The sequence below is a fragment of the Crocodylus porosus genome, unplaced genomic scaffold (genome assembly GCF_001723895.1).
Source record: "Crocodylus porosus isolate Cpor-Errol unplaced genomic scaffold, CroPor_comp1, whole genome shotgun sequence".
Taxonomy (NCBI): domain Eukaryota; kingdom Metazoa; phylum Chordata; order Crocodylia; family Crocodylidae; genus Crocodylus; species Crocodylus porosus.
The window spans coordinates 2,140,238-2,153,916 of NW_017728937.1; the positions used below are offsets into that span (position 1 = coordinate 2,140,238).

General features: G+C 46.3%; 1 protein-coding gene across 1 annotated transcript in view; it reads left to right on the plus strand.

Moving 5' to 3' along the window:
* Positions 1–13,679, plus strand: part of MRPL21 (mitochondrial ribosomal protein L21) — a 32,371-nt gene that overhangs the window by 2,973 nt on the left and 15,719 nt on the right. Inside the window, exons 2-3 of the mRNA XM_019547249.1 lie at positions 2,325–2,385; positions 13,019–13,104. Coding sequence (XP_019402794.1) covers positions 2,325–2,385; positions 13,019–13,104 — 147 coding nt within the window. The remainder of the gene's footprint in view (positions 1–2,324; positions 2,386–13,018; positions 13,105–13,679) is intronic.

The following is a 13,679-nucleotide window of genomic DNA, read 5'->3' on the forward strand; positions in this document are numbered from 1 at the left end:
ACCCATACCGTTCCGGGGGTGCACACCTCCCCATGCCCTCCCAGGGTGCACACTGTGGCAGGAGCACCCCCCCACTCCCTGTGCCCCCCAGATGAGCTGCAGCTCTGTCCCACGCCCTGCCCTCCCCCAGCTGGGCAGTGCCTGCCCCAGCCCCACTCCCTGCCTCACTGTGGGGACCTCTATCTGCCCCCCCAATGCCCCTTCCCTCCCCCTTCTCCTTCCACCACAACAGACTTACCAGCTGGACACAGCTGTCCAAGCTGCTAGGCTATGCTCCTCACTCCTGCATGCTGTGCTGCATCTGCACACATGCATGGAGCATTTATTGGCCAAATTATCAGCCGCACCAGGCAAAAAAAGCAATTTCCAATAGTCACTTTTCTTTGTATAGGTGCAGATCCGATATCGGACCCACGTATCGGTGCATCTCTAGTGCAAATACTCTTTGTTAAGAAGAGGGTTTTGGAGAAGGCTTCATTTTCTGCTAATGAAGTTGCATTGGTGCTTTTCATCTTTGCTAGCCTGATTTGCCCTGGTTAGTCCTGTTCCCCCTACAGTAATGTGCTGGTCCCATTTCGTTTGTAATAAACATTCAAGCACTGTCACTAAAAAGAAAAAAGCAATGAAAAGTATAAAAGCAATGAAAACTAAGGCTGTGCAAAATTTCGCCAGCTGTTTCATTTCCATGCTGTTTCGACTTGTTTTGAGCTTGAAACAGCAAAATTGAATCAAAATGAAATGCTTCAAAATAGCCTCGAAATGAAACAAGGGCAGTTGAAATGTTTTGAAAGTTTCAAAACGTTTCAGGTTTCGAAGCTGGGCTTGCTTGCAGCTAAAGAGAATTTAAGGAGAGGGAGGGGGAAGAGGGGGAAGGACTGCTCTGATACTGACTGTGTAGCTGGCCAGTGGCTGTGATCCTTCCCTGAGGTCCCTTCCAATCCCAGTGCTCTGGGGGAGGGATGAAAAAAAAAGCGTAAAAAGTATTGTTTCAACTGAGCTTTCTCTGTGCCTTCACACTTAAAAGTGACACGAGTTTTGCTCTGCACAGTTTGAGGTGCCATTTCCTGGAAACCCCTGCACCTGTCTCCTTGAAACATGGTAGGCATCTTGGCCTCAGAAAGGGCTACTATCCCTGCAAGTTTCAGGTGAACCAGGCAAGAAATGACAAAGTTATAGGAGGTTCCATGCTTCCCCATTATAGCCTATGGGCCAAATGTCAAAACAGCTAACAGTTTTGATGAAACAAAACGAAACAGTGCTTTTGAAATTAAATGAAACACTGCCCCGGCGAAACAGAAGTTGGAATGAAACAGTGCTGTTTCACACAGCCCTAAGAAAACCCATTAGAAAGTGACCCTTCCATAAGGAGAATTTCATCAGCCTCTCCAGATGTTCACTCACATTAATTGTAATCCCTCCAGTCTGCTGTCTTTGCTGTTGCAGTTGCTCATTGTCCAGCATTAACTACCCATAGCCATACCCATCCTGAATAAGCCATTAAAATCACCACCTTCACCTTTTCCGTTGTGTTTAATCTCTTCCATGGAAAAAGCCCAGGATGCTGTTTGTCTGTGATAAGGGGAAGATAATTTGTGCAGGCAGAAAAAGGATTAAAACCAGTGGTCCCTTGCTCTAGAAAAGTTCCATCGAGCTCACCATGCCATTGTACACACCCTGGGTTTCCATATGTTTCACTACACTATTGAATGGACTGTCTGGAGGTTATTGAGGTTGTGTGCTACTCTCTTCTTATTTCTGGGCGAACCAGAGGATATAAAAAGCTAGGAGAACCTTGTTTTATGTACAGATGTTCAGTAATAACTTGTCATTGCCTTAAAAGGTTGAGACATACCTAGGTAGAGGAGGATACACTTAACAATAGCCGTTAGAATAATACTGTATTATTATGAGCATGCAATGCTGTGCGTCTAAACCACTGGAACCATCCCTCTGTGGTTTACAGAAGAGAGATGATTTACAACCATATGAATGGCTAACCTAGTATTTGAGATCTTGGAACTGAATGTCTCACTTACTGGGAGTATCTTCCATACATGGTAGATGTCGGGCCCATTTTCTCTTCTGTTCTGCTGGGTTTTTGTACATCATAGACAAGTTTCTGATTCATTATGTATGTTGGTGGCCCCCTCTAAATATTTTTGCCTTTTTATGGGAAGTAAAAGAATGGGAGAAATTCTGTTGTGTTGGACACTAAGACTTTTCCTACTGGTGCCAACTGAGAGGACTCATACTTCCTTATTAAATAAACACAGCTTGTCCATCCCAATGTCATTACTTAATTCTCTTTGGTCTCTCTCTTTCAGGATCTATGTTATGGTCTGCAGTTCGAAGCCACAGTTCCCAGAGTAGTTCACAACAGCAAGGGTGAGGTCAAAATTTTGCTTTACTTCACTTTTCCCTCAGAGGTATTAACCCTCCCTTGATTTTTCCTTATTTGTTCCTTTTTCCTTTCTGTGAGCCAGTAAAGAAGTAACTCCATGAACAGACTGAATGTAGCTCCAGTAAATGCCTCTCCTTGTTTTAGCCATAAGGGGTCACTAAAGAAATAGAAAATTAATCTGTTCTGGTTTCTGGATTATAGCACCTAGTAATTCTGTTTCCAGACAGAATTCTGTATTTGCAAAGAGCAGAGATGAAGCACTTGCTCCTCAGTATCCTGAGAGCTTCAGGATGAGGGTGTGATCCCTGTCCCTGTATTGCATCTTGTGGTATGGCCATTAAATCATGGAGCCAGCCCCAAAAGGGCAGGGCACTGGAGAACATTTTTGGTAACATTTGGTTTTGAAAGGGCACATAGAAGTTGCCAAGTTGATTGATTCAACACAATTGCCACACTATTAATTTTGCCCTGTTTACTCAGTGTGAACCTGTCTCCTAGAATTTAAAATACTTTTTGTGACTTTCATCTTTCCTCTTGACTCTAGAAAGTGCTGATCAGAGCCCTCAGGGAATTCTTTGCTCCCTGCTTATAGCAGAAATGGTGTTTACTGTAGTCATATAGCAGAAACCACTGCTCTTCTGTCTGTCCCATCTATAACATGCTCACTGTTCCAAAGAGAAAACAATACTGAACCAAAGACAGTCTTTTCTGCAAATGTCTATTCTGTATCATAGCTTAATTCTTTAAAGGAAATCACTGTTTTAAGAATGGAGGAGCATTTTAACACATATCTCTCCAGATGTAGGCATTGTGCTACTTTTGGAGTAACTTTAAACACTGAGTTGATCAGAATCTCAAGGTTAAGTTATTTGTGGGAGAAGGTGAGCTTGCTGCCACATGCTGCAGAAAATTTAGCTGCTCTAAGGAGTAGAGTTAGGAGATCTTCATTGTTCTGTCATTAACCATGGCACTGTGATCTTAGGTTAATACTTGATCTTTCTGTGCCCCCGTTTCTCTATCTGTGAAAGGAGGCAGAATGTTTAGTGAGTTACTGTGAAGACCTTTGTGAAAAACTTTGCTTATGTGCAAAGTATCACTCCTAAAAAATAATAGGGGTTTTTCCCCTTTTGTTCCATTGTAGAGACTTTATAAAAGCTCATCATGCAAAGGTATTAACTGGTGCTGCTTCATTCTGCCCCACCTGATACTAAAATTCATAAAAGGTTTCTAACACCAACAAAGTTTGAGAGAATTGTTTCCACTTGGAGTCGTAACTAACAGGGCATAGGAGTTTTCTGCCCTACTTTTTATCTTCTAACGAAAATTCTCTGAAAATTAGACGTATTTGAGCAGAACTTGCCCAGCTCTAATGTGTATGGTTAAAAAGGTGTTTTTAATAGTGTGATCCTTGTGTTTTCTTTGCCATCTATCCATTAGCCAAACAAACCAGCCAGTGTAGTTTGCTGCCTGTTAGTTGAACATTGTCCTTCTGCTCTTAAGGGAGTCCTCAACATTGGAGCAAAGGCTCCCACACAGTGACAATCTTGAGTGTAGCAGAGAATATCCACTCATGCAGCTGTCAAGAAAACATTGATGGGTGCTGGCTGAAATGTGCCTGGTAGCTCTGTTCTTCACTTTTATGGCAGTAGTACAAGACCTATTGCCTTTCATCTCCTCCCCAGGATCTTCACTTAATTGCAGCTGTCAGTGGATTAGTGTTTTTGGCATTTCTAGTAGGTAAGGTTCCAGCATCAAAGTGCAGAAAATAAAATGGGACCTTGGTAAAGGTCTGTTCAACACAGAAATTGGCAACTCAGTGCTAGACAGTTTCAGCCCTGACAGTGGCTCCTGTGAATTGTGTATCACAGTGCTGAATGCCCTTAGTGGAAGCCATTCTATAATACCCACTGTCATCTCTGTAGTACTCTGTTCTTCCCATCAGTCAGATCCTCAAGGAGATTCTTCAGGAAGGAGCATGAAGACTCAGCATATAGAAGCGCTTCTCCAAGGAACAATCAGGGGTATTCAGAAAGAAGCTTCCTTTTGTCAATAGCAAGCCATGCTTAACCAACATGGTTTCCTTCTGTGACAAGGTGACAGGCTTTGTGGATGGGAAAAGAATAGTGGATGTGATATACCTCAGCTTTAATAAGGCTTTTGACACTGTCTCCCATTAGTCTCATAAATACACTAAGGAAATAGCCTAAATAAAACTACTGTAAAACTAGTACATAACTTGTTGAATTATTATGCTCAAAAAGTAGTCATCACTCAGTAGCTCATTTTGTACCTGGGATGAGATATCAGTCTGGGTTCTGGAGGGGTCTGTTCTGCTCAGCCTTTTCAGTAATGACTTGGAGGATGGTTTTGAATGAATACTTAGTAAATTTGCCAATGACCCCAAGCTTGAAAGGATAGTAGACACTTTGAAGGGTACAACTTGAATTCAAATTGACCTTATAAATTGGAGAAATGGTCTGAAATGAATTGGATTAAATTAGCTAAGGACAAATGTAAAAGCCTACAATTAGAACAGATTAATCATGCACAAAAAAAAATTTGAGGAACAACTGGCTAGGCTGCAGTTCTGTGGCAAAGGACCTGGGAGTCGTATTGGATGGCAAGCTGAATGATTTAAAAATGCAGTGTTGTAAAAAAACAAAAAAAGCCACTAGCATATTGGGATATATTACTAGGAATGCTGCATGCAAATCATAAGAAGTGACTCATCCAGTCTGTTCAGCAGTCACTAGTGAGACCTCACTGAGAATATTTTGCTTGGGCACTGCATTTTGGTAAAAACATGGACAAACTGGAAAGAGTCCTGAGGAGAGCAATCAAAATGATTAGCAATGTAGGAAATGTAACAGACAAGGAAAACTTAGAAGAACTGGGATTATTTAGTCTGAAGAATGGGGAGTTGATTGAATAAAGAGTTGATAACTATCTTCACATACAAAATACATTGTTGATCAACTGTTCTCTGTGTCCACAGTGGAGAGGACAAGAAGGAATGGGCTTCATTTGCAACAAGGAATAGTTATGTTGGATGTTAGGAAGAACTTTCTAGCTAGGAGCATAGTTAAGCACTGGGACAGGTTGTTTAGAGAGGTTGTGGAATTACTGTCACTGCAGGTTCTTATGTACAGCTTAGGCAAACTTTTGCCTGGGATGGTTTAGGCATAGATGAAGTGTTCCTGCCTTGAGCAAAGGGTGGGACTGTACCTCCTACAGTCCTGCTTCCACGATTCAGAGAATTTTGCACCATAATTACATTAAAGCCCAGGAAACATGTTGAGGATTTAAGTTGCGGCATTTAACAAAATTTGCTGCTTATCACTTCATAAACTAAGTCTGTCCTAAAGCACAAAACTGCCAAATCTTTGAGGTGGTTCTGTTATATTCAGTTGTTTAAGAAACACAACCCACCCCACCTTTGGCAAACGCCAAGCTTGTGTGGAAGTAAGAAGCAAACTCACAGAGGCTTTTGCATTAAATCAGATCTCTCAGTTCAAGCGCTGAATTAAAATAGTTCCCAAGTGAGATGTTAGCAGCCATTAGTATCTTCATTCAAGGAGTGCAGCTGGAAGCTTGAAAGGAAAAGCAGCTTCATGAGCTCCTATAGAGAAGCCAGCTGTGGTTCTCAAGGTCTTCACTAAACTATCAATTTAGCTGAAAAGAGCTTTAAAAATAGTTAGGCTGGAAAGGAAGAAGTAACATGCATGACTCATTAATATTCAGTCCCTTGAGGCTGATTTAAGGAAGCTAATTAGATCATATGTCCCTCTAAGGCACTTTGGGTGCTTTTCTCAATTCCTCCGCAACATTGCTAAAACCAGTGCCACACTGGGCAGAGTGTGAGTCTAGACATGGGGTGGCTAACCTGCAGCAGTGTGCCACAAATAGCATGGGCTGCAGTTTCATATGGTGAGCCAGGTGTCAAAGCCCTAATTTGGTGTCTGCCACAGGTCCAAGGAAAGGTTAATCTTGGCTTTTGGCAGCAACACCTCTGCTTTCACTGGTGTCCTTACCCTGCTCCTGTGGTTGAAGGCTGGAGCCCCTTGCCTCTGTTCTGGTGCCATAGGGCACAAACTTTATCAGGTATGCCTCTGGGAGGAAGGGCATGACTTGTGACACACCTGCAAAAAAGGGGTAGCTACCACTGACGTAGACCAAGCTTGAAGTAGCCACTAGCCTCTCAACAGAGGCCTGTTTCCTCTTCCATGGAAATCAATGGCAAATTCCAGTTGAATGAAATGAGGCAGGCCTCACATAATCTGCACACCACACTGGTACAAAGTACTGGTGGCCACTGGCACTTTCTGCTACTGCTCCCTACTGTATCTGGTGCCAGTGAAGCTGCAGTGGTGTCAGCAACAGTGGCAAGTTAAAGCTTAGTTCAACAAAGGCCCCATGATTTTAAGTTACTGAGTGAATCTCCAGCGCATCCTCAAACTGCTTATTCTACACTGGCATTTTTGCAAATGTAGGTTTGTTGCACTGTAACATTAACAGCCCAAGCTATTTTGTGTGTTGGGGTGGGAGGACACTGGGCAGACACAAACAAACCATTCATCCCCTTTCTGTCAAAGTTGTCTGGGATTCTCTACACTTGACCATGTACCTCAATAGCCTGGAGCAGTGGGGCAGCAGCTGCTTCTATTTTGGTGAAATGCTTTTCCCTTATTTGCAAGCCTAGCTGTGGAGCAAGACAAAGCGGTTTCAGCATGTGGTTAAGCAGTCTCTTGAGACGGGCTGCAGCTTCAGCACTTTTGAAAGCACCAGCAGCTTCGCCAGTCACTGCAGCGCTATGCTGTATTTCATTGCTTGGCCTCTTACTATTGTCATTGTGGGGGAGCTGCACAATCACCAGGTTGGGATTGAGCAAAGGGCACAGGGAGGAAGAATTTTGCCACATCAGGAGTCCTCTTCTCTTACTTGTAGTTAGTTTTATTCTGCCTGTTATGGGAAGAGGCCATTATTCTTGCCTCATCTAAATGGACATGCCCCAATGGTCATTGAGAGCATTGGAATGACAAGAAGTAGTCACAGCATCTTCTTACTTAGGTCCTGACCCAAAGTCCTTCGAAATCTGTGGCCTGAGCAGGATGGTTGAGAGGTGAAGGCATTGGACTTATGTCTCCACGTGTGTTTGAACCCCACTGCCGGTAGACCTCTGCTTTTCCTCCTCACGGCCTTACTCAGCCACATAGAGAGAAGACAGGACTGATCAGACCAGAGGTCCCTGAGCATGAGGGGCCCTTGACCAAGTCAGAAGGTGTCTGAACTCTGGGAAATACTGTAAAGGAGATAAAAGTTGGAAACATTTGAGGTCCATCTGTGGGGGAAGGGAGTACAGAAGAGCTGGTTGTTTTTTAAAGAAACCTCACTGAGGGCACAGGAACAAACCATGCTGATGTGCAGGAAGATGAGAAAGTATGGCAGAAGACCAGCTTGGCTTAGCAGAGAACTTTTTAGTAAACTAAATCACAAAAAAGAAGCTTATAAGAAGTGGAAATATGGGCAAACAACTAGGGGGGGGTATTAAGCGTATTGCTTGAGCATGCAGGGAAGAAGTCAGGAAGGCCAGAGTGCCATTGGGGTTGCAGCTAGCAAGGGATAAGAAGGGTTTCTATAAGTATGTCAGTAACGAGAGGAAGATCAGGGAAAGTATGGGTTCTTTGCTGAATCAGGGAGACAACCTAGTGATAGAGGATGCAGAAAAGGCTGAAGTGCTCAATGCCCTTTTCACCTCTGTCTTCATAGGCAAGGTCAGGTCCCAGACTACTGCACCAAGCAGCATAGTTTGGGGAGGAGGTGAGCAGCCAACAGTGGTGAAAGAACAGGTTAGGGACTATTTTAAAAAGCTGGACAGGTATAAGTCCATGGGGCCAGACGTGATGCACCCAAGGGTGCTGAGGGATTTGACTGATGTGTTTGCAGAGCCACTGGCCATTATCTTTGAAAACTCGTGGCAATTGGAAGAGGTCCCAAATCACTGGAAAAAGCAAATATAGTTCCCATCTTTAAGAAAGGAAAGAAGGAGGATCCAGGGAACTACAGACCAGTCAGCCTTGTCTCAGTCCTGGAAAAATCATGGAGCAGGTCCTCGAAGAATCCATTTCTAAACATTTGGAGGAGAAGATGGATGGATTCACTGAAGGCAAGTCATGCCTGACCAACCTGGTTACTTTCTATGACGAGATGACTGGCTCTGTGGATACAGGGAGAGCAACGGACATGATATACCTTGACTTTAGCAAGACTTTTGATACGGGCTCCCATAACATTTTCACAGGCAAGCTAAGGAAGTACAGGTTGGATGAATTGACAGTAAGATGGATAGAAAACTGGCTGGATCATCAGGCTCAGAGGCTCTATGAGCGTGTCTACACGTCGCCCTACAGTGACATAGCAACGCGCTGTGTCACCATATGGCACGCTATGGCAATGTAGCATCCATGTGTGTCCACATGTAATCACCAGCTACGTCACCATAACAGCAGACTCCTCAGGTATAGCGCATTGCTACAGCGATATAGCATATAGGGGCAAAATCTACCTGTACACTGCAGTCATGGCACAGTAACCACCCATACTCCACCATGCTTTAATACTTCCAAAAAGAAGTACTAAAGTGTGGTACCATAGCAACGTCACCATACGGTGCCGTGTAGACACCCTATGTCTAGTTGGCAGCTGATATCAAGTGAAGTGCCCCAGGGGTTGTCCTGGGGCTGGTTATGTTCAATATCTTCATCAGCAACCTGGAAGATGGGATGGGGTGCACCCTTAGCAAGTTTGTGGATGACACCAAGCTGGGGGGGAGTAGTAGATACATTGGAGGGTAGGGCTGGGATTCAAATAGACCTAGACAAATTGGAGTATTGGACCAAAAGAAATCTCATGAGGTTCAACAAGGACAAATGCAAAGTCCTGCACTTAAGACGGAACAGTCCCATGCACCAGTACAGGCTGGGGACCAACTGGCTGTGCAGCAGCTCTGCAGAAAAGGAACTATGGGTTACAGTGGACAGTAAGCTGAATATGAGCCAACAGAGTGCCCTAGTTGCCAAGAAGGCTAATGGCATACTGTGCTGCATTGGTAGGAGTGTTGCCAGTAGATTGAGGGAAATGATTCTTCTCCTCTCTTTAGCACTGGTGAGACCACATCTGGAGTATCATTTCCAGTCTTGGGCCCCCCACTACAGAAAGGATGTGGACAAATTGGAGAGATTCCAGCAGAAGGCAGTGAAAATGCTTTGGAGGACTGGGGAGCATGACTTCTGAGGAGAGGCTGAGGGAACTGGGCTTATTTAGTCTGGAGAAAAGAAGACTGAGGTGCAGATTTAATAGCAAGATTCAAAAGAGGATGGAGCTAGACTGTTCTCAGTGGTGACATGACAGGACAAGGAGTAAGGGTCTCAGGTTGCAGCAAGGGAAGTTTAGGTTAGACATTAGGAAAACTTTTCTCATGAGGAAAGTAGTAAAGAATTGGAACAGGATACCCAGAGGAGTTTTGGAGTCTCCATCCTTGGAAATAGGGGTGCACGAATAAAGATGTTTTTGGCTGATACTGATGGCCATGTATACCTCTGTGATAGCCAATATTCAGCCCAAGAGATTGGAGACCAGCGTCCAGCCAGTAAATCTGTAGAGAGGAGGGGATGGGGGAAGGGAGGGCCATGGCATGGGCAGATCAAGGCCCCCACGGTGACATTTATCAGTGACATTATCAGGTACACCATCCAAAAAAAGCCAATTGCCCATAACATCAATTTCCCTTTTGTTGGTGCCAATCTGATACGATCCAATATACTGGTGCATCTCTACTGGGAAGTTTTTAAGATCTGGCAAGAGAAGGCCCTGGCTGGGATATGCTGTAGGTGAGGATGGCTCTGCTTGGAGCTGGAGGTTTGAGTAGATGACCTCCTGAGGTCCCTTCCTACCCTAATTTTCTATGATTCTACACTACCGTGTGTGTTAAGACTCATAGCTCCTTTGCAGCAGCAAGTCCCCTTTCTGCCTGCAGAGAAACACCATCTCTGACTGAAATAAGGCTGCCAGTTACTGCAGCCCCTTGCAGGTTGGCAGTCTTCTACCCTGCAAGGAGCTGCTTGGTGCTAAGGGGAGCTGGTGGAGGGCAATTGGAGTCAGGGGATGCCGTGTGTGTGCACATGCAGCCAGGAAGGGTGGTGGGAGCAGCCCCAGCAACTGAATATAGGTAAATTGAAGAGCCAGGGCTTGGACTGTCTGAAGGGGCTGCGTGTGGAGCAAGGGTGTGTGGGGGAGTCTTTGTGCCTGCAGGTGCCTGCAAGCACTGGGGGAAGCAGTCCAGGTGCTAGGACTGCGGCGGGGCAGGGGTCTGAGGCAGCGCTCAATTCTACTGCAAGCCCAGCTCAGCATTGTTCCCAGCAGGCCCCATCTGGAAGCACCTGCCCCTCCAGTGGGGGAAGGAAGCGGGGGGAGAGGGTCCTTTGGGGGCAGTGGGGAGCTGCGTGGCTGGAAGCGCATGCAGCGATTGGGGCACCACATGCTGCCCCATGGCATCAGCTGAGGCGCAGTGGGGAGGACCAGAAACACGGCTCTGGCTTGGCTGATGCTATGGGCAGCTGGAGGAGGGCAAGGGGCTCCAAGCAGTCTCAGTCCTGGCTGTGGTGGCTCCCACTCTTGCAGGCAGTGGCAAAGCAAGGCCTTAGCGCAGGCTGGAAGAAGAAGGAGGCTGGGGATCTCACACCATGCTAGGCAGCCTGGCCATGGTCATTGTCTCCACTTGGCACTTAAGACCACACGCAGCCACCCCTGCCCCTGAGAGTGCAGCTACCCCGCCCCTGCAAGCGCAGCCATGCAGCTGCCCCCTGGCCCTGAAGGGCCCCCTTCCCCTGCTGGAGTCCTATGAGTCCGTGCTGGAGCGGGGGGCGGGGGCAGGGGCAGGGGCCGGTGTGTTGGGAGTGAGGGGCATCGGCAGGGTTTGGGGGCTGTAGGTTGGAAATGCAGGGCACTAGCAGCGCAAGGGGGCTGTGGGTTGGGAGTGAGGGGCACCAGCAGGGCCAGAGGGCTGTGGGTTGGGAGTGAGGGGCACTAACAGGGCTGAGGGGCTGTGAGTCGGGAGTGAGGGGCAATGGGATGGGCATGGGCAAGGCACTAGCATATCAGGACTGCTCAGCTCTCAAAGTAGTGGGGGTGGACAGCTGCAGCTGGACCTGTGTCCTGGTGAGTAAAGGGGGCAGGGGGAGCATTGATTTTTTTCCATGAAAAAAACCCAACCAAAATCAAATGCCAAAATATATAGGTATTTAGAATTAATTTTGTTATAATTGTAGTAGGGCACTAAGGTGCCTGCTACTTTGAGAGCAGAGATAAGGACCCAGGTGCAGGTTGTCGGGCCAACCAGTTAATGAGAGGGTAAGGACTTACACCTGCCTGGTCAGCTGACCAGAAGGACCACGGCCTGGTGCCTATATATATATATAAACCACAAGTCTGAGGCCAGTGTGCGGGGACTGCTGGCTGCCAAGGGAGAGAGAACGCTGCCTATGTGAGTAAAGAGGAGAAGCCGGACTGCACAAGCAGGCTGATGTTAGGGAAGAGATGGAGTACCCGTTGGGTGGCTCGAAGGATGTTACTGCTAAGCGGCTAAAATTTAAGTTATAGCCCAGGGGCTTTTATGCTTTGTGTTTGTGGTTTACACCAGAGGACCGGGTGAGGTTATATGGGGTTGGAGGAGGCCTCATAGGGGCTCTACGGTAGCGTGGAGACCCCGGCACCAGAGAGGGCGCCACATCCGGGGGTGTACTGACCCCAGCCCCGAGGCAAAGGGGAGCAGAGAATTGGAGGCCAGGTAAGGCTGAGGCTGCCTGAGCCCAGCAGGGGGTCGAGACCCCAAGGAGGAGAGTTGGGGCCAGGCACACCTGAGCCCCAAAGCTGTGGTAACCCCAGAGCAGAGGGCAGTGTGATAAGCGCCCCAGAGCAAAAAGGCAAAAAGGGGCGGCGGTTGACGAGCGCCAGAGGACGCGGTTGCGAGACAAGGGCCGCGGAGAGCCCGAGTGCCAGAGAGGGCGCAGAGGGTGAGACTGACTGAGCAACATCCAGTACATCTGCAAGGCTTGGGGTGTGGTAAAGGGGTGGTTGGAGCCACACATAGCCCATAAGGCTGGGGTGCCGAGGAACCCCCATTAGCAGAGCCGGGCTAATGTACAGGAGGAGAACCGTGTCCAGGAGAACTAAAGAGGCAGCCTCCCTAATTACATAATTGACATCAAAGAAGTGGCGGGTGAGACTGAGGGTGCATCATAGACCAACTGAACATGCGTTAGGGGAGATCATGGCAACCCCTAGGGAGCTACTCCTGTTACAATAATGATTGAGGGCACTGGTATGCTTCCAAATTATATTAAAATCATAAATATATCAAAACATTGTGTTCAACTGATACATCGATATATAGATTTAGTGACATTTCATTTTAGTCACAGAAAAAGTGCGGCTTTTGGGAGGTTTTATCAGAGAAATTTGGATTTTTTTAATTGGAGGATTTGGGATTTTTAAACAGAAAAATCAGGATTCCTGGTGATGATATGTCCTTTTGTTTGCTGATTCTTACACTCTTGTTGACAGACTTGTTGTCAAAACGTCATTGTCTTCACCTCCATGGCCTGTGTTCAAACTGCCAGATCCAGTAGAAGAGACAAAGTACCATACAGGTAAAGATCTCCACTTGCAGAGCCAAAAAAGAATCAAATAGAAGCATAGAAAAGTAGGACTGGATGGGATCTCGCAAGGCCATGTAGTCCAGCTCCCTGCTCAAGATGGGATTGTCCCTGACTAAATACTGCATGTGCAAATGTTGATACTGTTGTGGGACCCAATTATAAGCCAATCCAGTATATATCTAGAGTGTGATTTTTTTCTGCTCTTTTGAGACGGAAAAAAGGTAGACTTCACATCAGAACAGTGCAATGTGTAAGACAGATGCTCCTTAGAACAGGAATGTAACTAGACACAGTGGCTGGATAGCCCTTACCGTTACACCTTTGTACCATGGTAGCACATAGGAGACCTACAGCTATCCCTTGAAGGGAAACATCATTAGCATATATTGCACGTTACAGAAAATGCAGTGACAGAAGAGTGCATTTCTCTTTGCAATGACCTTTTAGATAATGGGTGTTTTGCCTCTTTCTCAGACTGGCACCTGATTTAGGCCCTCATCCTCCCATCTTTCAAATTGGAGAGAGCAAAAAAAGTGACCTTACAGAAGAGACTGAGGAAAGGGAGA